The 22,453-nt window shown below is 43.4% G+C and overlaps 1 protein-coding gene across 7 annotated transcripts in view; it reads right to left on the reverse strand.

Moving 5' to 3' along the window:
- Positions 1-22,453, reverse strand: part of LOC147008228 (uncharacterized) — a 50,649-nt gene that overhangs the window by 12 nt on the left and 28,184 nt on the right. For 3 of the 7 annotated variants that reach the window (XM_085865291.1, XM_085865290.1, XM_085865286.1), the window contains 11 exons: positions 17,458-17,599; positions 17,184-17,239; positions 15,234-15,293; positions 14,194-14,267; positions 9,709-9,791; positions 9,436-9,491; positions 6,896-6,955; positions 6,069-6,142; positions 4,263-4,357; positions 3,137-3,235; positions 1-315 (listed from right to left, as the gene is read on the reverse strand). The exon at positions 1-315 is cut by the window's left edge and continues 12 nt beyond it. In XM_085865291.1, the coding sequence (XP_085721417.1) occupies positions 171-315; positions 3,137-3,235; positions 4,263-4,357; positions 6,069-6,142; positions 6,896-6,955; positions 9,436-9,491; positions 9,709-9,791; positions 14,194-14,267; positions 15,234-15,293; positions 17,184-17,239; positions 17,458-17,599 (944 nt within the window). In that variant the 3' untranslated portion in view covers positions 1-170. The remainder of the gene's footprint in view (positions 316-3,136; positions 3,236-4,262; positions 4,358-6,068; positions 6,143-6,895; positions 6,956-9,435; positions 9,492-9,708; positions 9,792-14,193; positions 14,268-15,233; positions 15,294-17,183; positions 17,240-17,457; positions 17,600-22,453) is intronic. The other 4 variants (XM_085865293.1, XM_085865287.1, XM_085865292.1 and 1 more) reach the window with 2 other exon arrangements.

Consider the following 22,453-nt stretch of genomic DNA (forward strand, 5'->3'; position numbering starts at 1 on the left):
TGAAAACTGGGATTTTTATTCAATCACGTGGTTCGTGTTTCAACGCAATATTTTATTAACATGGACACAAAATAGACTTTAGCAAAAATGGATTTGTTTCATTAATATCTGTAGAAAATGGGAATTCAAAATACTGCATTGTGAACATCACGCTCTCTAAAATGCTAAAACTAGGACTTGTCGAAATTTCCGTGACGACTACGAGCTGGAACACTTTCATTGTATACAAGAAAGGCGTGTGAATCCCCACGATCTTGTGATGACTCAGATGGATGCATTCCCTTTGCCTGGTAATTCTTTCCATAAAAGGTAGAACTGCACAAGAGAAAAGGACACAAAAAGACAGAAGTTACAACATCATAACCAAAGAACATGAGTTTCATCCAACAAATGAGCTCCATCCGTCCCATTACATCAAGTCACATGAAGCGTCACATTCCAAGCCAAGTGCCGGCTTTATTGGTTGGGGAAATCAATGGATAAATTACATCACATCTCGGGAGAAATTGGGCAACAGAAAAAAATTTAAACCCTGAAAAAATCTTGTTGGATTGACCCGAAAACCTTTTAAAAATCTTCTCCAGAACGGCTGGACAGATAGAGGGGAAACTTCACACGCATGTTCCCCAAGCCTTTGGGGATACCAGGGTGTCCATGAATAATTGAGACGTCACGTGGTTTGGCAGCCATATTGGATTTAAGGAAAATATTTTTTTTTAATTCTCTCTTGAACCGCTGCACCGATCGATGTGGAACTTCAAAATTATGATCTCGTAGTGATGAGGAATATGTTTTAAATCTCAACCTGATCGGACGCATCGTCTGGCAGGCAGAATTATTTAATTTTGGGGGGAATCTGCGTTCTTTTTGATTTTTTTTTTTGTAATAAGGCCCACTTGGCTGGGCCTGGATGGGTTTGAAGGTGGAGGAGTAGCGGTTGAAACCCGAGTCCTATCCAGGTTGCCCCTGATGACTTCATCTTTGCTTTCTGCTTGTTCGGGTTCCTTCTGATGACTCCAACACACTTCCTATTTTATTTGGTCTTCCATTTGATTTTAATTTAATTTTTTAAATTACAGATTTCCTGCTAGAAGGGTTGGCTCGCACCAAGTCCTTCTCAAGACTGCACGGGGTAAGTGTTCCATGAATACCATCTCGTTTCATTTATTATTCCAACATGTAACATTAGTTCTTCGTGCCTGGTGTTTGTGTCCTTTATGACGTCCTTAAGTACAGTAAGTTTCATGTTTGGAATGATTTTCAATTTTGTTTCACTGGCTCTGAATCCGTCCCGATCGCACGTGCGCGGAGAGGAGTGATTACATTTTTTTTACTCTATCTGCCTGTCTGCCAAAGATGAGCTTAAACAGCAAAATTATCTTTCTCTTCATGTTCTGATTTGTGTTCAAAATATAAAGTTCGATTTGAATCAGTTGTTCCTCAATCATAAACTGATCAGATTGACGGACGGACGGACGTGAACCAAATGCTTCACCCTACTTCTCGCTTCTGTGTCCGAAGAGGTACTAACAACCCTGATGGTAATGGAATGTATTAATGTTATCACAAAACAATATTAATACTAATAGCAATCTGTGTGTGTGTGTGTGTGTGTGTGTGTGTGTGTGTGTGTGTGTGTGTGTGTGTGTGTGTGTGTGTGTCTGTATGCGACCGCCATTTCTCGACGACCGCCAGTCTGATCTGATTGAAACTTGCCAGGAATATTGCCGGGGCCGCGCGGATGTGCCTTTTCAAGGTTTGATATTAATCGGACGAGCGATTCCCAAGTTATGGCCATTTATCTGTCAACCAATGACAGGACACAGTGCTATGACGTCACGAAGGACGTCACAATTAATGTTTATTTAATTATATATTTTTTTGCACGATTGACGTCACAATTCTTCTTCTTCGTTTGGTATGACGTCACAATCGACGCTGGGGACCTGAGTATGTGCCTTTTCAAGGTTTCATATTAATCGGACAAGCGGTTCCCAAGTTACTGCCATTTATCTGTCAACCAATGACAAGACACGGTGCTATGATGTCACGAATGACATCACAATTAATGGGGTTTTTTGCACGATTGACGTCACAATTCTTCTTCTTCGTTTGGTATGACGTCACAATCGATGCTGGGGACCTGAGTATGTGCCTTTTCAAGGTTTGATATCGTTCTTCATCCACTTCAGCTGTTTCCCAAGGTTTGAAAGCTATTTTTTTCCCAAGGTTTGAATTAATTGTTCAAATTGTTAATTAATCCCAAGGTTTGAATTTTCCCAAGGGAAAGAGCTGTTTCTCAAGGGTTTGAAAGCTGTTTTCCCAAGGTTTGAATTAATTGTTGTGCTTGGTAGACATTTGTGAATACAATTATAGCGAGAGGGGTGAGAGAAGAGGGGGGAGAGAGGGGGGCGAGAGAGGGGGGTGAGAGAGAGGGGGCGTCACAATTCAAGAGAGGGGGAGAGAGGAGGGGGCAAGAGAGGAGAGGCGAGAGAGGAGGGGGGAGAGAGGAGAGGCGAGAGAGGAGGGGGGAGAGAGGAGGCTGAGAGAGGGGGGTGAGAGAGAGGGGGCGTCACAATTCTTCTTCTTCGTTTGATATGACGTCACAATTGACGCTGGGGATCTGAGTACGTTTCCCAGGTGTTTCCCAAGTTATGGCCATTTATGATACGATTGGTCCGATCTTATTGAAACAATTCCCCAATCCAGTCGTCGTTTACGAGAGCGAAGGAACGAAGCTGCACATACTGGCACGCACCTACGGGCCCGCACTAGTTAATACTAATAACAATAGCCCCTCTCCCCAATACAAGGGGTTTCCCTCCTTGGAGAAGCGCCATGTTAATGTGTATGAATAGCTTATCGTGGCGTTTCATGGGGCAAGCTGACCGGAAGTAAAAAATATAAACCACAAACAGGTATTTTCAAACAGTCGTTACTGCTGTTTAATACAAAACTGAAACGGAGAGAAATCCGACCTTCTTGCTTATCGCAAACCCCACAGTCTAACGGACCCGAGCCGAGATCTACTGTAATCTATATACCCCACAGAGGACAACAACTTGACCCTTCCTGCTGCTCCCTAATGGGAGCGGGTGTACTCGCACAAAAAATAAAAAACAAGAGAGAAAATAACCTTGGCAAAAAAGCTGGTTGTTTCGAATTCTTGTCAAGCGTGATGGCCGTCACGAGTTCAAGCAGACGAGTCGTGCTGTCATAAAGCTTTGCCTTGTTCCTGTAAACAAGGAAAACGTGAAGATAATCCACCATAAAAGTTACAAAACATCACTTCGCCGGACGATGGAGATCGGCCTGTTCCCAATACGAGGGTTTTCCGGCTCACTGGAAACACTGAAATAAATAATAAACACACAACCCAAAATCACACATCTCACGTGGAAGATTGCGGTTCACCCAGTGAGGAAAATCCGGGTTGACAGGCAAAGGATTTGTGTGTGATGACGTCAGAAATCTGATTTTCATTGTTTTTCACAAACCTATCCTGAACTACACATCGCTCCTCATGCGTTAATCATAATGTACGACTCGTGTTTGAACATTTTTCTCTTCCTCTTTCAGTTGTGCCCGTGAACCTGCAAAGCACATGCAAGGCCATCAGCTTCGCCGTGGAACATCTATAACCTGTCTGCCATGATGTTGTATCCCGTCCAACTTCGATCTATCTATTGTACCCCTCTCTGCTATCGTGTCTGCTGTGATGCATCAGGAGCTCACCTGTTACCTGAGTTTCTTCAGAATTTAGCAACAGGTAGCCAAAGTGCTTCTTTTGTCAGGTTACACAGATAAAGCACACTAAACACATCGAGGTAACAACGATGTCGTGGAGTTGTAGGGCGGACAGGATGACTGTAGAGCACCGTTCTTGTCCGTGTTCGAGGGTATTCTTACACTCAAACCACCGCAGTGTTCCACGCTGGAGTGTGTTCTTCTGCACCAGACGATGAAACTACTTTTCAAGACTCTGTCCACTTCCTGCGAATTCGAGCTATCTGGAATCCAGCTAATCAAGGATCTCCTGTATCAACGGAACCTCTTACGGGTAACATGTTCCGATCGGTCATTGATAAGAAAATATGAGAAAGTGAAAGAAAGAAATGAGAGAAGGAAGGACAGAACAGAAGGAAACAACCCGTGTTGGTAATTTATTGACTCAGTTGTATTCATAAGGATTTGCTTTTTGTCGATATTTAAAAAAAACTCAAAACAAATTGAAATGTAGAATGTGATGAAAGGCAGCTCACGTCGGCGATGGTACCCAACGAGCCAAGAAAGGGGTATTCATTGCGTTCCACATTGAATCATTGATGGCAGGCTCCATGGGAAACACCTGTGTCGTCTGGGGCAAAATATTAGAGTTTGTTAAATTCCAGATCAACAATACACCTTGACAGCACTCAAGACCTTCACAGCAACAGCTGGAGTGGTGCACGGGTTCCTGAATATGAACAGTTTCGAGGTGAAATATGGACATCACATACTGAGTTTGAATATTATCAAGGAGGTGCAAACCATCCCTCCCTTTACATGGAACCTTTAACACAGGGACTGGAAATTCGTTACTCGGCTTCCACTGGACGAAAATGGCTGCAAGTTTCAAAAGTAAATCCTTTGTACGTCACAGTAATATGTTTCAAATTTCAGTAAAGTACATGTCCACATTCTTGAGTGTTTTAAGAAAACTCTCAAAATCAACGTTGGTGTCTGTCAGTCTGTCCGTCCGCCCGAAATATGTTGGCGCTCACATCTCAAAGGCTATCCATTGAAACGAGCTGAAACTTGGAACACACATCAGCCAATACGTCTCATTAATGTCTTTCCAAACAAATTCCACCTAAGCGCCATAATTGTTGCTTTTTTGCTAATTTTTGCTCATGGGGGTGAACCCCATAAACTTGGACAGAAAAATTTCGACTCCAGTTGTGAAATAGTCGAACGCGAGGGCTCATAACTTATGAACTGTTGGATGAAAGTTCATGAAATTTTGAATATGAATCGAGGGAGACTTGTTCAGATTTCACAATTACCTGCAGCCGCATAATGAGGGGCATAGCAAGAATTAGGGAAACCGTAAAAGTGGACTTTGGAAAAAATATTGGTTTTTCAGTTTCTCTAATTCTACAGGAAAACTGTCTGTAACATGGAATACCGGATGTAATTCAGAGAAACCTTCCATTCTTGGGGAAAAAGACAGGTGCATGGAAAAGGACCCTTGATATGGCATGTGCCACGTGCCAAACAATGGAAAAGAAGTGACATTCCATGGCTTGTGGAAAATTCCAGACAATAGATATAAAAGAAGGGACATTCCATGGCTTGTGGAAAATGCCAGACAATAGATATAAAAGAAGGGACATTCCATGGCTTGTGGAAAATTCCAGACAATATAAAAGAAGGAAAATTCCATGGCTTGTGGAAAATGCCAGACAATATTAAAGACGGGACATTCCATGGCTTGTGGAAAATGCCAGACAATAGATATAAAATAAAGGACATTCCATGGCTTGTGGAAAATGCCAGACAATATAAAAGAAGGGACATTCCATGGCTTGTGGAAAATTCCAGACAATATAAAAGAAGGGACATTCCATGGCTTGTGGAAAATGCCAGACAATATAAAAGACGGGACATTCCATGGCTTGTGGAAAATGCCAGACAATGTAAAAGAAGGGACATTCCATGGCTTGTGGAAAATTCCAGACAATATTAAAGAAGGGACATTCCATGGCTAGTGGAAAATGCCAGACAATACAAAAGAAGGGACATTCCATGGCTTGTGGAAAATTCCAGACAATATAAAAGAAGGGACATTCCACGGCTTGTGGAAAATTCCAGACAATATAAAAAAAGGGAGAATCAAAAAAATCTCGTGTTCATGCTGTACTTACTTTGTGTTCTGAGGATGAACCAAGTCACCATCCAGAAAAGTTGATATAAAGGGATCCCCACATGTGTAGGTTAAAACCCGTCAGTAGGTAAAGTGTTTGTGTGCCTTGAAAATGAAAACGCATAAGATAATGTGCAGGTGAACGTCAAGGTGAACGTATTACCTTTTGTTGTTCCACTTGCCGATGAACAAACTCATTGCTTTCATCATGCTGGTCTGCAATAATCGTTTGAAGGGCTGCAGAAGATGAATCAAAATTTAACTGAGATTGCTATCAACGATTGCATGGAATAATATATTTTTTTAATCACTTGAGCTTTAGTTTCATCTGAATGAGAAAAACTTAACACTTGACCATTGACAACCACCAACCTAACTCTTTATATCTTAGCATTCCCTAATTTCTTGCTTGTTCAAGTTTTTGACGATGGCCAGCACTGATATGTTGAAAAATTTAAATAAATTTAAAAATTCTGAATTTTGGTGTTGGCTGTAGTAGCTCAGTGGCCCAGCAGCGTGGCCAACATGATGTCTGAGAGTCCTTTTAAATCAGAGATACCCTGTAACGATCATTACCATCATCACCCATTGAGGCCGTGATTCCGAATGAACATTCGATTTTTGACGATCTCACCAAGTCAACTTGTCAATGGAGTTTACTTGTCTTGTCGACTCTCTGTCCATCTCCGCTCTCCCCCACCCCCATCCCCCACCACAAACCCCCATCGTGTGAATGAGTCAAGCATTGTTAAAATGTTCCGTGGAGGTTCCAAAGGCATGTTGAGTATTTATTTATAATTCATTTGATTTGACACAATGTGATCTTCTCCTTCCCAACCCCATTGTTTCTTGTAATAAATCTCCCTTGTTAATGAAAAACCTGTTTGTGGTATTTCCGAATTGTGACCTCCATGGCCATGTAGCGTTCATGGCGAGTTGGAATAAACCCGATAAAAAAAATCCGTTAATTTAATTGCTCATGACTCCAACCTTTGTCGTGATACCCTTTTCCTCCAGATCGGCGATACGGCCTCCTCCATTTCTTCACACCTTGACAGAATGAAAAAAATGGTCAAACACCTGGAATATGCCTTTCAGTCCTGATAAATCTCACACTCTCACTGTCCCTCTCCAAAATGACCATCTGGCAAACCCTCCCATCTAGCTCCTCAAGAACCACTGCCCCCCCACCCCTCACCAATCGCCCACCTCTTCCCCATTAACCCCCGCAACAATCGCCCACCTCTTCCTCATTAACCCCCACCAATCGCCCACCTCTTCCCCATCAACCCCCTCCAAATAGCCCACTTCTTCCCCGTTAACCCCCTTCCCGATCCCACCTTTTTCTAAGTTTCCAGTTTTTTCCTTCCTGAGAGTTTGCTTCTGCATCCATCTTGTCCAGCAAGTGCATCCTCCCCTACCCCTCCTTCTTCCCCACATCCCATACATCCCCAAGTCTCCTTTAATTTTGTCTCTCAACACAGATGTTGGTGTTTCCCTTCTTTAACTGTTTCAATACACCCCACAGATGTCATGCCCATGCCTTGACACAATACATCAGATGTCATGAACTTAGACATGAAATATCTCGAACTTTACTGTCTGCACAGCACAATAGATTTGTATGTGTATACATTGTCGAGGCTCTTATGAGAGCTAACACACAACGCACAACAAGGGGGGCGGGAAAGGGAAGGACAAAACAGTGGGGAACAAACAGGAGATCTGTGGAAGGGAGAGGGATGGGGTGGGGAACATGGGGAACACAATATGGACACTACAGGGACTTTCAGGAAGGAAAGCAGGGAATATGAAGGAGGTGCGCTTGGGGTGGATTAACGGGGGTGGAAAAGATCGAGGATTTGGATGGGGAATGATAAGAGGTGGTGGTGAACAGCTGTTTTGAATACCTGGAGGGAAGAGTGGGATTGAAGACAGTTTGGCAGTTTATTCCATAGTTTTACCAGAAGGGGGTTGTTGGCAGACCTTGAATGCCCTGTGGAAATATGGTGGGGACATATCGCAGACAGAGCAGGGTGGGCAAGACCGGAGAGGAGAAGGTAGAAGAGAGAAAGACCACCGACCATCCTGCGGTGAGAGAGTGAGATTCCCAAGGACTCAGCCTCATCGCAGGAGATGCCAATGATCCTAAATGCCCTGGTTTCCACAGCGTGAAGCCGAGAAAGGTTGGAGGCAGGAGCACCAGCCCAGAGGGGAGAGCAGTACTCCATCAGGCTGGATCATAGGGTGTGGCACTGCCGGTACCTGTGCAGGAGGACGAAAGTCCGAGTTTTCAGGTCCTTGGTGCTTCCTGTCTTGCTCTACGGATGTGACACTTGGACGCTGACCAGGGATCTGAGAGGGAGACATAATTCCTTTGGTTCCAGGTCTCTTCGGAGAATCCTTGGCTATCGATGGTCGGACTTTGTGTTCAACGAGCGGTTTCTGAGAGAGACTCAAATGAGATTTGTTACCTCCATAGTCCGTGAGCGTCAGCTGAGGCTGTATGGACACGTGGCTCGTTTTCCTGACGCCGATCCTGCTCACCAAATTCTCTCAGCGCGGGAGCCTCGTGAGTGCAGGAGGCCAACGGTCCGACCACGTGCCTCGTGGTTGGTTGATCGGCATCTCAAGGAGATGGGGATGGGCCAGGCATCTGCCTGGGGGATGACCAGACGGAGACCCCTGGAGTACTGACGGAAAGTGGATGCAGCGACGCACTGCTCCGGCACATGCTCCCATACCTGACCTGACCTGAAATTAGTTTTGCTGCAATGCACTTACTAGCTTGTCTTTGTGAGTCTTGGCAAGTCCATGAGTCATTTTATAAGAATCTGATGTTCTCTTAATGAACAGCTTATCAAGAGCACACTTGTCACGAAGCCGCGCTTTTATGTGAGTCATAGATTTCGGCACTTGGGAAAAGGAAAATGAGTTTTCCGCATTGTTGGACAAGACCATGTTCTCTGTATTGTGAACTTTGTTACTCGTGTGTTCCTGGTTCCAGAGTTGCTCCCTGTGTGGGATTTTTTGGTCGACTGGCCTTCAGTTCTGGATCAGGTTGCTCGAACAATCTGAACAACTTCTCCTGACTTGAAACAAATGCATCACAATGTGACGCGTCAATGTGTTAAATGAACAATGTTTTTGGGCCTTAAAACTGGGATTCTAAAAAATTTGAAGGTAGGTCTACATCGGCAGTAGAATAACAAACGTTACCATGGGAACCACGACATCAAGCTACTACTTCTGCTCATTCTTTCTCAATCCCAGGAAGAGGGGTTATAAAACATCCTCAAGAGCTCGGGTGGTATTTTATTTTTCCTTCTCGAGGAGGTTCCACTGCCAAGGATTTTTACCTCCACCACCGAAGATGGACGAGGGTCATGTTTTAATCCCTGTTCGTTTGTGTGTGAGCAGAATATCTCACAAAGTTCTGAACGGATATGGACGAAACTTGGGAGACAGGTTGGATGTATGACAAGGAAGGATCACTGTCTTCAAGTAACGGGAGTCACAATGATACTTACAATGTTGGTTGGAGGCCGATGGATGGATTTTCTCAACTCCGTCATTTCCTACAAAGCTGTTAGAAGTGCGGGAGAAAAGGAGAAAGGATTACTACACAACAGCTGAAGAACATATTATGTTCAGTCCAGAAAATTGAACTCGATTTGAAAGAGAAAGGGACTCCCTGGTGTTGGGAACATGACACTCAGTTGTGTTGTAAAGTGTTCGCTTTTTGTCAATGCAAAACCGATGAAAGCTCATTGGAATGTGGAATGCGATGAAAGGCAGCTTACGTGTTTGTTGGTGCCAAATGAGGCACGTAAGTATTTTTTGAAGACCACAGAGAAAAATGGTTGGAAGGGTCCATGTCAAACAGCTGTGAAGTTTGGAGCAAAACATGAGAGTTTGTTAAATTCCAGATCAACAACACACTTTGATAGCAATCAAGACCTTCACAGCAAGAGCTGGAGTGGTGCACGGGTTCCTGAATCTGAACAGTTAAGAGGTGAAATATGGACATCACATACTGTGTATGAATATCATCAAGGGAGGTGCAAACCATCCCTCCCTTCACATGGGACGGTTTCTTTGAAAACAACTCCAACATGGGGACTGAAAATTCGTTACTCGGCTTCCACTGGACGAAAATGGCTGCAAGGTTCAGAAGTAAATCCTTTGTACATCACAGTAATGTGTTCTAAATTCCAGCAACGTACATTTACACATTCTTGAGTGTTTAAAGAAAACTCAAAATCAACGTTGGTGTCTGTCAGTCTGTCCGTCCGCCCGAAATGTGTTGGCGCTCACATCTCCAAGGCTATCCATTGAAATGAGCTGACACTTGGAACACACATCGGCTAACATCTCATTAATGGCTTTCCAAACAAATTCCACCTTTGTGCCATAGTTGTTGCTTTTTTTGCGAGTTTTTGCTCATGGGGGTGAACCCCATAAACTTGGACAATTTTTTACTCCGGTGGTGAAATAGTCGAACGCAAGGGCTCAAAACTTATGAACTGTTGGATGAAAGTTCGTGAAATTTTGAATATGAATCGAAGGAGACTTGTTCATATTTCACAATTACCTGCAGCCGCAGAATGAGGGACATACTATAGCAAGAATTAGGGAAACCGTAAAAGTGGACTTTGGAAAAAATATCGGTTTTTCAGGTTCTCTAATTCTACAGGAAAACTGTCTGACATGGAATACCGGATGTAATACAGAGAAACCTATTCTTGGGGGAAAAAACAGGGGCACGGAAAAGGACCCTTCATGTGGCATGTGCCAGACAATTGAAAAGAAGGGACATTCCATGGCTTGTGGAAAATTCCAGACAATTGAAAAGAAGGGACATTCCATGGCTTGTGGAAAATTCCAGACAATAGAAAAGAAGGGACATTGCATGGCTTGTGGAAAATTCCAAACAAGAGAAAAGAAGGGACATTCCATGGCTTGTGGAAAATTCCAGGCAATAGAAAAGAAGGGACATTCCATGGCTTGTAGAAAATTCCAGACAATTGAAAAGAAGGGACATTCCATGGCTTGTGGAAAATTCCAGACAATAGAAAAGAAGGGACATTTCATGGCTTGGAGAAAATTCCAAACAACAGAAAAGAAGGGATATTGCATGGCATGTGGAAAATTCCAAACAAGAGAAAAGAAGGAACATTCCATGGCTTGTGGAAAATTCCAGGCAATAGAAAAGAAGGGGCATTCCATGGCTTGTAGAAAATTCCAAACAATAGAAAAGAAGGGACATTCCATGGCTTGGAGAAAATTCCAAACAATGGAAAAGAAGGGACATTCCATGGCTTGTAGAAAATTCCAGACAATAGAAAAGAAGGGACATTCCATGGCTTGTGGAAAATTCCAGACAATAGAAAAGAAGGGACATTTCATGGCTTGTGGAAAATTCCAGACAATAGAAAAGAAGGGACATTCCATGGCTTGTGGAAAATTCCTGACAATATAAAAGAAGGGACATTCCATGGCTTGTGGAAAATTCCAGACAATAGAAAATAAGGGACATTCCATGGCTTGGAGAAAATTACAAACAATAGAAAAGAAGGGACATTCTATGGCTTGAAGAAAATTCCCAACAATAGAAAAGAAGGGACATTCCATGGCTTGTAGAAAATTCCAGGCAATAGAAAAGAAGGGACATTCCATGGCTTGTGGAAAATTCCAGACAACAGAAAAGAAGGGACATTCCATGGTTTGTGGAAAATTCCAGACAATAGAATAGAAGGGACATTCCTGGCTGGTGGAAAATTCCAGACAATAGAAAAGAAGGGACATTCCATGGCTTGGAGAAAATTCCAAAGAATAGAAAAGAAGGGACATTCTATGGCTTGTAGAAAATTCCAAACAATGGAAAAGAAGGGACATTCCATGGCTTGTGGACAATTCCAAACAATCAAGAAGAAGGGACATTCTATGGCTTGTGGAAAATTCCAGAAAATGGAAAAGAAGGGACATTCCATGGCTTGTGGAAAATTCCAAACAATAGAAAAGAAGGGACATTCAAAAAAAATCTTGTGTGCGTGTTGTACGACAAGGAATAACAAGGAAATCCAACACAGGAGGAGGCCATTCAGCCCATCATGCCTGCACGAACACCACACCAACCCATCAACACAAAATCCAAGGAAGAAAATGCAAAGAAATGTTTTCAATTCATGAAATAAATGTTTTTGTTTGTTTGTTCTTTTGTTTTTTTTTTGGTTTTTGCTTTGTTTTGTTGGGTTTTTTTTTTTTAGTTTCTGTTATTTTTTTTCCTTTTCTTCCCTCAGGGGAGGGGGCATTGCCTTGGTTAAAAACACACATCAACCACACAACCCCCCTTGACAAGACCCCCACCAACAGCACTCCGTACACAATCACCCATAAATGCTCAAACTACCTAAAAGTTTTATCAACATCCCTATACCCCTCTATCTCCATAACTTCCAGGTTCCTATCGCATTCTAATTTAAACTTCTCTACTTTCTCTGCTGCCACGACCTTTCCAGGGAGGCCATTCCGTGCATTAACTACTCTCTGAGTGAAAGTCCCCTCTTCTTCACTCTCAGGCTATGACCCCTGGTCCTATCACTCTCTACTCTGTTGAATAATTAATCTTCACTTATTTTATCTTTACCTTTCATTATGTTTAACATCTCCATCATATCTCCTCGTAACCACCTCCTATCTCGTGCATAAAGCCCTGTCTCCTTCAGCCGCTCCTCATGGCTGAGTCTAGCTAGGCCCGGAATCAATCTAGTAACCCTGCGCTGAACCCTCTCTGTAGCATCTATGTCCTTCCGGAACTGTGGTGGCCAAAACTGCACACAATATTCTTGATGTGGCCCTCACTAAATTCCTGTACAATGTGAACACCATCTCTTTTGATTTATAAATGACCCCCTACGAATACAACCGAAAACCCTATTTGCTTTACCTATAGCTGCCTGGTACTGTGCTACCTGCTTACCTCCCGTATATATTACCACCCCCAGATCCTTCTCCTGTGGTGACACACTCTAAATTACCCCTTGCATCCTGCAATCTCTATTTTCATTGTTCTTTCCCATCCCCAAAATCTTACACTTGCTCAGGTTAAATTCCATCTGCCAATCTTTTGCCCAATCTATACAAGTATCAATACTTTCCTGAATCTTGTCACCACCTCCTCTGCTATCCACCTTACCTCCAAGCTTTGTGTCATCTGCAAATTTGGAAAGCTTACTCTTTACCCCAATATCCAAATCATTGATGTAAATAATGAATAGTTATGGTCGGAGTATTGATCCCTGAGGTACCCCACTACTTACATCCTCCCACTCACAGCCACTCTTTGCTTCCTACCACTAAGCCAGTTTGCAATCCAGTTAGCGACCTGACCAGCCACTCCACAAGCCCTCACTATGGCTAACAACCTCCGATGTGGTACCTTATCAAATGCCTTCTTCAAGTCGAGATATACTGTATCCACTGCCTTTCCCTCATCCACCCAGACACTGCTTCATAGAACTCTAAAATATTTGTTAAACATGAACTACCTTTGGTAAACCCATACTGACTACCTTTCATTAGTTTGTATTTCTTTGAATGGTTCCTCATCCGGTCTTTAATTAATGTCTCCAACACCTTCCCCACAACTGAAGTCAAACTAACAGGTCTATAGTTTCCCAATTCTTCTCTGGATCCTTTATTTAATAATGGTGTTACATTTCCTACTCTCCAATCCACCGGTACCTGTCCTAACTCCGGTGAACTATTGAAAATATCCGTTAACATGTCGCTTACCTGCTCAGGCACCTCCATCACGACTCTCAGGTGCATATTATCTGGACCCGGAGCCTTATCTACTCTTAGATTACCTCGCTGTTCCTTTACTTCCACTCCAACCTGGATCTTCTGTAAAAGCCCTTCCTCACCTCCTCGATAGATACTCTCAGCTATTGACAATTCTCCTGACTGTTCTTGTGCAAAAGTTGAAGAAAAATACCTGTTTAATAAGCCTGCCATCTCACCTTCATCACCAATCACCCTCCCGGTACTATTCCTCAATGGGCCCACACTGGTCCTAACCTGTTCTTTTACCCTGATATACTTCAAGAAAGCCTAAAGAACCGACCCTTGTGTTCTTTAGAGGAACCAAGTCATCCTCCAGAAAAGTTGATATAAAGGGGATCCCCACATTTATAGGTTAAAACCCGTCAGTAGGTGAAGTGTTTGTGTACCTTGAGAGTGAAAACACATTTAAGATAATGTGCAGGTGAACGTGAACGTATTACCTTTTGTTGTTCCACTTGCAGATGAATCAACTTATTGCTTTCATCATGCTGGTCTGTAATGGTCGTTGGAAGGTCTGCAGAAGATGAATCAAAATTAAACAGATTGCTCTCAACGATTACATGGAATAATATATTTATTTATTTTTATCACTTGATCTTTAGTTTCATCTGAATGAGGAAAACCGAATATCACGTGACCTTCGACATATTCCAACTTCACTCTTTACATCTTAGCATTCCCTAATTTGCTTGTTCAAGTTTTCGACGATGGCCAGCACTGGCCAGCCGCGCCTCCACCACCCCGCCTCCATCCTCGAGTTGTCCCATGATGGAATCAGTCCTCGTACGGTTCCTTTTTCTGAGTTACAGCCAATCAGTACGGTCCCCGAGCGTGATCATGGGTTGAACCGAGTGACATGAGCCAGGGCCCAGACAGGCCCATACATTGACGTCCGCCACACTCAAGGACCATGAAACGCATGTGATGTGTTTGGGGTGTTCGTCCTCCAGGTGTTCCCCTCTGGTACCTTTGCGAATCTGTTCTTGCGAGGGAGTTCCTCGTGGGTGCTGTCGTCGTATCTGATCTGGTTTTGTGGTTGTGCCTGCTGCGTCGTGGTTGCTGCCTGTGGCGTGGTGACTCCTGCCGGATCTGCGCGGTTTGGTGCTGTGTGGCGAATGCGGTAGGAGGGACACGTGCGGGCAGTTCGGTGAACCCAGCTGAGACTTACCCCGTGCGTGCAGACATCGTGCGGTGACGAGGTTTTGTCCCTCTCTCTGTCTTGTCTGCTCGCTCTGTCCATCTCCCCCCGTAACCCCCATCGTGTGAATGAGTCATGCATTGTTAAAAAGTTCCGCGGAGGTTCCAAGGGCACGTTGAGTATTTATTTATAAATCATTTGATTAGACACAGAGTGATCTTCTCCTTCCCAACCCCATTGTTTATTGTAATAAATCTCCCTTGTTAATGAGAACCTGTTTGTGGAATTTCGGAAATGTGACGGAAAAACAAATCCGTTAATTTAATTGCTGATGACTCCAACCTTTGCCGTGACGCCATCTTCCTCCAGATTGGCGAAACAGCCTCTTCACCCTCTTCCGACCTTGACAGACTCACAACATGGTCAAACACTTGGAATATGTCTTTCAATCCTGATAAATATCACATTCTCACGATCTCTCTCCAAAAGGACCATCTGACAAAGCCTCCTATCGACCTCCTCAAGAACCAATGCTCCCCCCCCCACCAATAGCCCACCTCTTCCCTATTAACCCCCCTCCCGACCCCACCTATTTATAAGTTTCCAGCTTTTCCTTTCTGAAAGTTTGCTTCTGTATCCATCTTGTCCTTCCCCTCATCCTTACCCACATCCCGTACATACCCAAGTCTCCTTCGATTTTGTCTCTCAACACAGATGTTGGTGTTTCCCTTCTTTTACTGTTCCTTCTGTTCTGTTTCGATACATCCCACAGATGTCATGCCCATGCCTTTACACAATACATCAGATGTCATGAACTTACACATTAAATATCTTGTACTTTACTGTCTGCACAGCACTGTTTGTCTCTCTCCTGTTTGAGCATGAATCATCCAAAATGTTCCCCATGACGTTGAACGTACTCACCACCACGTGGCCATGCAAACAGGAGAGTATGGCTTTAACAACACCTGTGATATCCCACCTTCCCTGACTGAAGCCCACCACAGGTCCAGCGTTTCATCTTGGCAGACAAGTGGTCCAGGCAACCTGTCAACGATGCACCATCCTCAGACATCCGTATCATCGTCCTCCATCTCCTCGTGCTTCATCAGAATGGTTGGTGACCAATGGCGGTAGTTTCTTCAGGTAGTGCTGTGTCATCCCATGCTGCCTCACGATAGGATCAAGGGCTGACATGGCTTTGAGTAGCTTGTTGTTGATTGGCATCTTTGACAACAAAGAGATGCTGCGTCGGATGTTAGTCTCCTTCGTTTTCTCCATGAATGTTGAGACTCTCTTGTCCTCGCCATAGCCTGTCTGACTTCCGGTGAAGATACTTCTCCAGGGAATATGATTGCTGATGTCTGATCCTTGCAGGTGAGCCAGTTTCTTTGGTTTCAGCCCCTTCAAAACCTCAAGCTTGATGGAGTTGTTAAGAAACTTTGTGGCTGGCCGTTTCAGCTCATCATGCAGCTCGTCGACCTTGCTTTCCTTTGAATGAAACACGATGACATATTCCTTCAGGTGATTAAGTTCTGCTGTGTAGAGCTGCATGATCAGCGAAGTTTGGGTTCTCTGGTGAAAAACTTTCTCCATTATCCATCTTTACCTTTGCTGGCCATCCTCTTTTTTAGGATGGGAGAAATCAACTTCTTACTCGACATCCTGTATTTCTCACTGACATTTTGTCTGATAAACTGTAAATATCTTCTACAATGTCCTTGTTTTGTATTGTGAACCTTGTTAACTCATGTGTTCCTGGGTCCAGAGTTGCTGCCTGTGTGTGATTTTTTTGGTCGACTGGCCTTCAGTTCTGGATCAGGTTGCTCGAACAATCTGAACAACTTCTGCTGACTTGAAACAAATGCATCACAATGTGACGCGTCAACGTGGTAAGTGAACAATGTTTTTGGGCCTTAAAACTGGGATTCTTAAAATTTGAAGGCACGTCTCCATCGGCAATAGAATAACAAACGTTACCATGGGAACCATGACATCAAGCTCCTACTTCTGCTCATTCTTTCTCAATCCCAGGAAGAGGGGCTCGAAAACATCCTCAAGAGCTTGTGCGGGATTTCCTTTTTCCTTCTTGAGGAGGTTCCATCGCCAAGGATTTTTACCTCCACCACCGAAGACGGACGAGGGTCACGTTTTAATCCCCATTCGTTTGTGTGTGAGAATAATATCTCACAAAGTTCTGGACGGATACGGACGAAACTTGGTGGACAGGTTGGATGTATGACAAAGGAAGGATCACTGTCTTCAAGTAACGGGTATGACAATGATACTTACAATGTTGCTTGGAGGCCGATGGATGGATTTTCTCAACTCGGTCATTTCCTCCAAAGCTGTTAGAAGTGAGGGAGAAAATGAGAAAGGATTACTACACAACAGCTGAAGAACATATGATGTTCAGTCCAGAAAACTGAACTCGATTTGAAAGAGAAAGGGACTCCCTGGTGTTGGGAACATGTTCACTCAGTTGTGTTGTAACGTGTTCGCTTTTTGTCAATGCAAAACCGATGAAAGCTCATCGAAACGTGGAATGCGATGAAAGGCAGCTTACATGTTTGTTGGTGCCAAACGCAGCACAAAATTATTTTTCGAAGACCACAGAGAAAATTGTTCGAAAGGAGGGTCCATGGTCAAACAGCCGTGCAGACGAATCGGCTCGAACAGTGGAATCCTCAACACCTCGGCAGCACGAGCTGGTGTGGTACGGGGGTTCATGCATGCTGACAGTTATTCGGTGACACGTGAACAATGTGTCATTATACGAGGTATAATACAATCATTATCCGAGATGTTATATTTACTTCCACCACCTCATGCTTCCACCCCCCCCCCCGTTCGTCTGCCTGCGAGCAGGATGTCTCGAGAAGTTGTGGACGAATTCGGTCGAAGCTTGGCGGACACGGCGAGTGTGTGACGAGGAAGAATCGGTTCGATTTCGGTGAAGATTCGAATCCGGAAAGGATAATTATTTAAGTTTTAAACTGATTCTTCACCGTCGAGAGATGGGGCCAAAAATCGATAAATAGCACAAGATCTCAAAAAGTTGTGGACGAGTTATGACAAAACAAGTGGATGAGTTTGGTTGGTGACAATAACGAGGCGATTAAATTTTAGTTCACACATCCGAATCCAGATCGGGCCCGTCGGTGGGATACAAAGCCTAAACTGTTCAGCCTGGCGGAGGTATGCGCTCTACCGAGTGCTATTCCAGATATTTATTGAACCGAGTGATGATCCCGCTGATGATTTGTGCTAATGCAATGACTGTCACATCTGCATACATACTTTGTGTATGTGCACACGTGGGTCAGTTCATCACAGATAAAGAGTAAAAGCCACGTAAGTCCCACGGATCTTGTGTCCCTTCTTCCCAATCTGACATGTTTATTCAATTTATTAATTAGGAAATACATTTGATGTAAATATGTTGATCGATATGCTTCACCTGCATTATATGTCAAAGCGACTGTTACGTTTCATCTCAATTTAAGGTCACATGAAAAATTGAAGGTCACATTAGAGAGAGAGAGAGCGACAGAGAAGAAGATAGGTGGAGAGACATCAGATGCTTTTAGCTCGATACATGGTCTGGAAAATGATTTTGAAAAGGGGACATGACCTTTGACCTGTTGGAACCCCAAATCTAATCAGTTCATCTTTGTATTACAGTCCATACTGGAGCCAAGTTTGGTTAAACAATTACGGACACACGCACAGATGCATGGACAGCTGTACAGACAACCCAAAGCATAATGTTTCCGGCCTTTAGCTGGGGAGGCATAAGAATGGCGGAGAGGCCACGAACCTCGCTGTGTGAGCTGTGTGAGAGTCACCGCACGATTTATCCCTGAACTGGGACTCCCTTCACTGCTGCTGTCTCCGCCACGCCCACACAGCAAGCCACGCCCACACAGCAAGCCACGCCCACACAACAAGCCACACCCACACAACAAGCCACACCCACACAGCAAGCCACGCCCACACAGCAAGCCACGCCCACACTTCCCGTGTCGGGATCGGACTGCGGTGCGGATTTGATCTTGGCCTGCTGGTGCTTCGTCAAGGGTCCAGCTGTGTCCCGCCGGGCACAGCAGGAGTATTTTCTGTCCTGTCGGTCACTCTCCATTGTCTATCTCCTGTAGAATGACTGATGCCTTAAGATAGATCGTTAATTAAGGATCCCCTTCGTTTGTTTGGTCCGTCGGCACATATCGGTGAGTGTTAAAGGGTGTTCATTGCGATTGTTGTTTACTTGCATTTGTACTCTCACCCCGTGTTCCCAATTACATTATTAAAGTAGAAGGGTACTCGGTAGAGCGCATACCTCCGCCACGCAATACCTGATCCACGAGAACATATCGGGCCCAATACATTTTTGAGATCTTGTGCTATGTACTGTATTAGTTTTTGGCCCAATCTCTAAACCAGCGTTTCTCAACCTTTTTACCTTTGTGGAACCCTTGAAAGAGTTTTCATGTCTCAGGGAACCCCTGCATAAAAATTATTATATACCATTATTAATATCTCGCTCTTTTATATTTTTATCGTAGTTCACGTGGTAAATATATTTTTTTTTCGAATACCTGGTTTCAGGAAAAATGACCACCTTTTTGTCAAATTTATTGGCAATGAAAAAAAAAACATACTGCTCGTTTATGAGACCTCACACCGAGGTTTTAATTCACAAAAAAAAAACTTTTTTAAATAAAAAAAAACACCTCATCTAACTTGATCAACAAAACTTAAACAAATAAAGCTGAAGTAATTAAGGTAAACAGAAGAACTAACCTGGAGATAGAGAGAGAGAGAGAGAGAGAGAGAGAGAGAGAGAGAGAGAGAGAGAGAGAGAGAGAGAGAGAGAGAGAGAGAGAGAGAGAGAGAGAGAGAGAGAGAGAGAGAGAGAGAGAGAGAGAGAGAGAGAGAGAGAGAGAGAGAGAGAGAGAGAGAGAGAGAGAGAGAGAGAGAGAGAGAGAGAGAGAGAGAGAGAGAGAGAGAGAGAGAGAGAGAGAGAGAGAGAGAGAGAGAGAGAGAGAGAGAGACTTCGCGCAAAGAAGCACAGAGAAGATAGATAGATGGACACCGTGCATGTGTCCCGTACTTGAGTCAGTCACTCAATGAGACACGAATCCGCCGCGTACAGGACGTCCACGAACCAGTGAGGGCGGTTTCACACTGGCGCCATACAGACATCGTTAAATACATTCCCTATGGTTGTTATAATTGTAAATAATATAAGAGGCTGAAGCCTCTATGATAATCACCAAGGAGTTTCCAACAATCTGCCGTACGCGTATAGTAAAATTACGAATATTAAATCAAACAAAAACTACTCAAAAATACATTGGCCTATTTATTAGTGTTTCTCACGGAACCCCGAGCGACCTCTTGCGGAACCCCGGTTGAGAAACACTGCTCTAAACGGTGAAGAATCACTTTTAAAATTAAATAATTCTCGTATCCAGATCAGGATCTTCATCAATATTGAATCAATTCTTCCTTGCCACACACCCAACGTGTCCACCAAATTTCGTCCGAATCCGTCCACTACTTTTGGAGATATCGTGCTTACAGACAGACAGACAGGGGTGAAAACATCACCTCCATTTCCCTTCGGTGGTGGAGGTCAAGCCAAGAGGTGAACAGTGAGCCTGGATTTTAGGAGTTTACGAGAAGAGAGGGTTACTCTGGCAGACTGTGTGGACCCTCCAGAAACCTGGGGAGGACCAGAGGGTACAAGAGCAAAAACGAGGCAGCACGATCCAGAGAGGTCAGAGCTTCGCACCTCCACACCGAGAGCCTCGTTACACGAGATCCCAATGATCTCGACGGCCTCGTTTTCCACGGTATCAAGAGGGACGACCTGAGAGCCAGGGTGGAACTTGTTTAAACTGAAATACAAACTAACAAGTCTGAAGACGACAATGGTTCATGAGCGGTATTTGACGATGTAGATTGTTTTAGAAGTCAAGGATGAGACAATGTGATAATTTTTGACCAAGTTATAAAAATGATCAACATGATGTGGTACGGGTGACAGGTTATTAGCTGCAAAATGTCGAAAACCCGGTTTCGTGCAACAACTTTCAAAATTTGACCTTTGCATAACCTTTAAAGGTCACAAAACAATGTTGTGGACATTAAAATAAGAAAACAGGATATGTGCTATAGCTTATTGGAGTTAGTTCGTCGAAGAAGGTCGAAAACCCAGTTCGATTCCCACAACTTTGAAAATTTCACCTTTGCATAACCTTTAAAGGTCACAAAACAATACTGTGGACATTAAAATAAGGAAACAGGATACGTGCTATAGCTTATTGGAGTTAGTTCGTCGAAGAAGATTGAAAACCCGGTTCGATTCCCACAACTTTGAAAATTTGACCTTTGTGACCTTTAAAGGTCAAAGGTCAAGGATTATGACCTTTGGTGCAAAACTTCCTCTGGAACATTCCAGGAACAATATAACGTCATATTGGCTATATGGCACTTCGCACTCATCGCATTGTCCATACTTTGATGAAATCGGCGTAAAAACAAACTTGAAGGGGGCGCCACGGGCAAGGTGTTCGAGATAGAGAAAAATGGTTTGAAGACTTTTATTTAGGTGGGGAATGACCTCAAGATTATGCATAAAAAATATTGTCATCCGAGCTCTCAAAGTTTGGGCGGCCGTATGATTTTTATGTCAAAATTCGCAATTTTCTCAGTTTTTGACCTTGTGACCTTGAACTTGGGAAGAAAATTAAAAATCGGACAACGACAAGTTTTAGATAATTCATTTTTGCGATTCAAATACCGAAGAACCCACTCCATTCAGTGAATTCCCAAGGAGAAGATAGATTTTTAATCCGACTACCCCCCTAAAAATGGCTATTTTTGGGGCGTGGCTCCGCCCACAATGGGCGTGGCCACACCCTCATCCAGGAAAACACAAGGAGACATTGATATCGAACACATAACCAAGTTTTATCAAGATCGGATCGGAGTCCACGGAGTTATGCTCTGGACAGACAGACAGACAGACAGACACACAGACATAACGAATATCGTGGTCACTCTGGCCGGCGCTCGTGAGACGTGAACCAATTTCACGGACATGAACCGTTGTGGGGAAAAATAATTCGGAGAAGATAAAATAACGTTGCTCATAAAAATGATTGAGTTTAAATCTGAACCAAGTGCCGGTTTGAGCCCAGTTTGCTGGTGTCAGGTTCGCGATTGGTTCCTGTTTTTATTTTTGGCGGGAAAAGCAGGAAATTTGGCAACATCACTTGGTATTACCAATAATTGCGAAATATACACAGATAACAAAACAACACAAGCGACAAATAAAATATCTGCATATACAGTCACAGATTATAAATAAATACTGTATATGTGTATATATATATACTGTATATATATATATATATACAGTCACAGATTATATATATATATATATATATGAACATGTTTGGCCATAAACCCAAACATGAAATGCATGAGTGAAGATCAAGGCCTCTCGCTTTATTAAATTTTAATTAAATAATTCGCGACATTGACACATGGCA

This window comes from Eptatretus burgeri, chromosome 20, assembly GCF_056783735.1.
Source record: "Eptatretus burgeri isolate ZD-2024b chromosome 20, Ebu_testis_v1, whole genome shotgun sequence".
Lineage (NCBI taxonomy): Eukaryota > Metazoa > Chordata > Myxini > Myxiniformes > Myxinidae > Eptatretus > Eptatretus burgeri.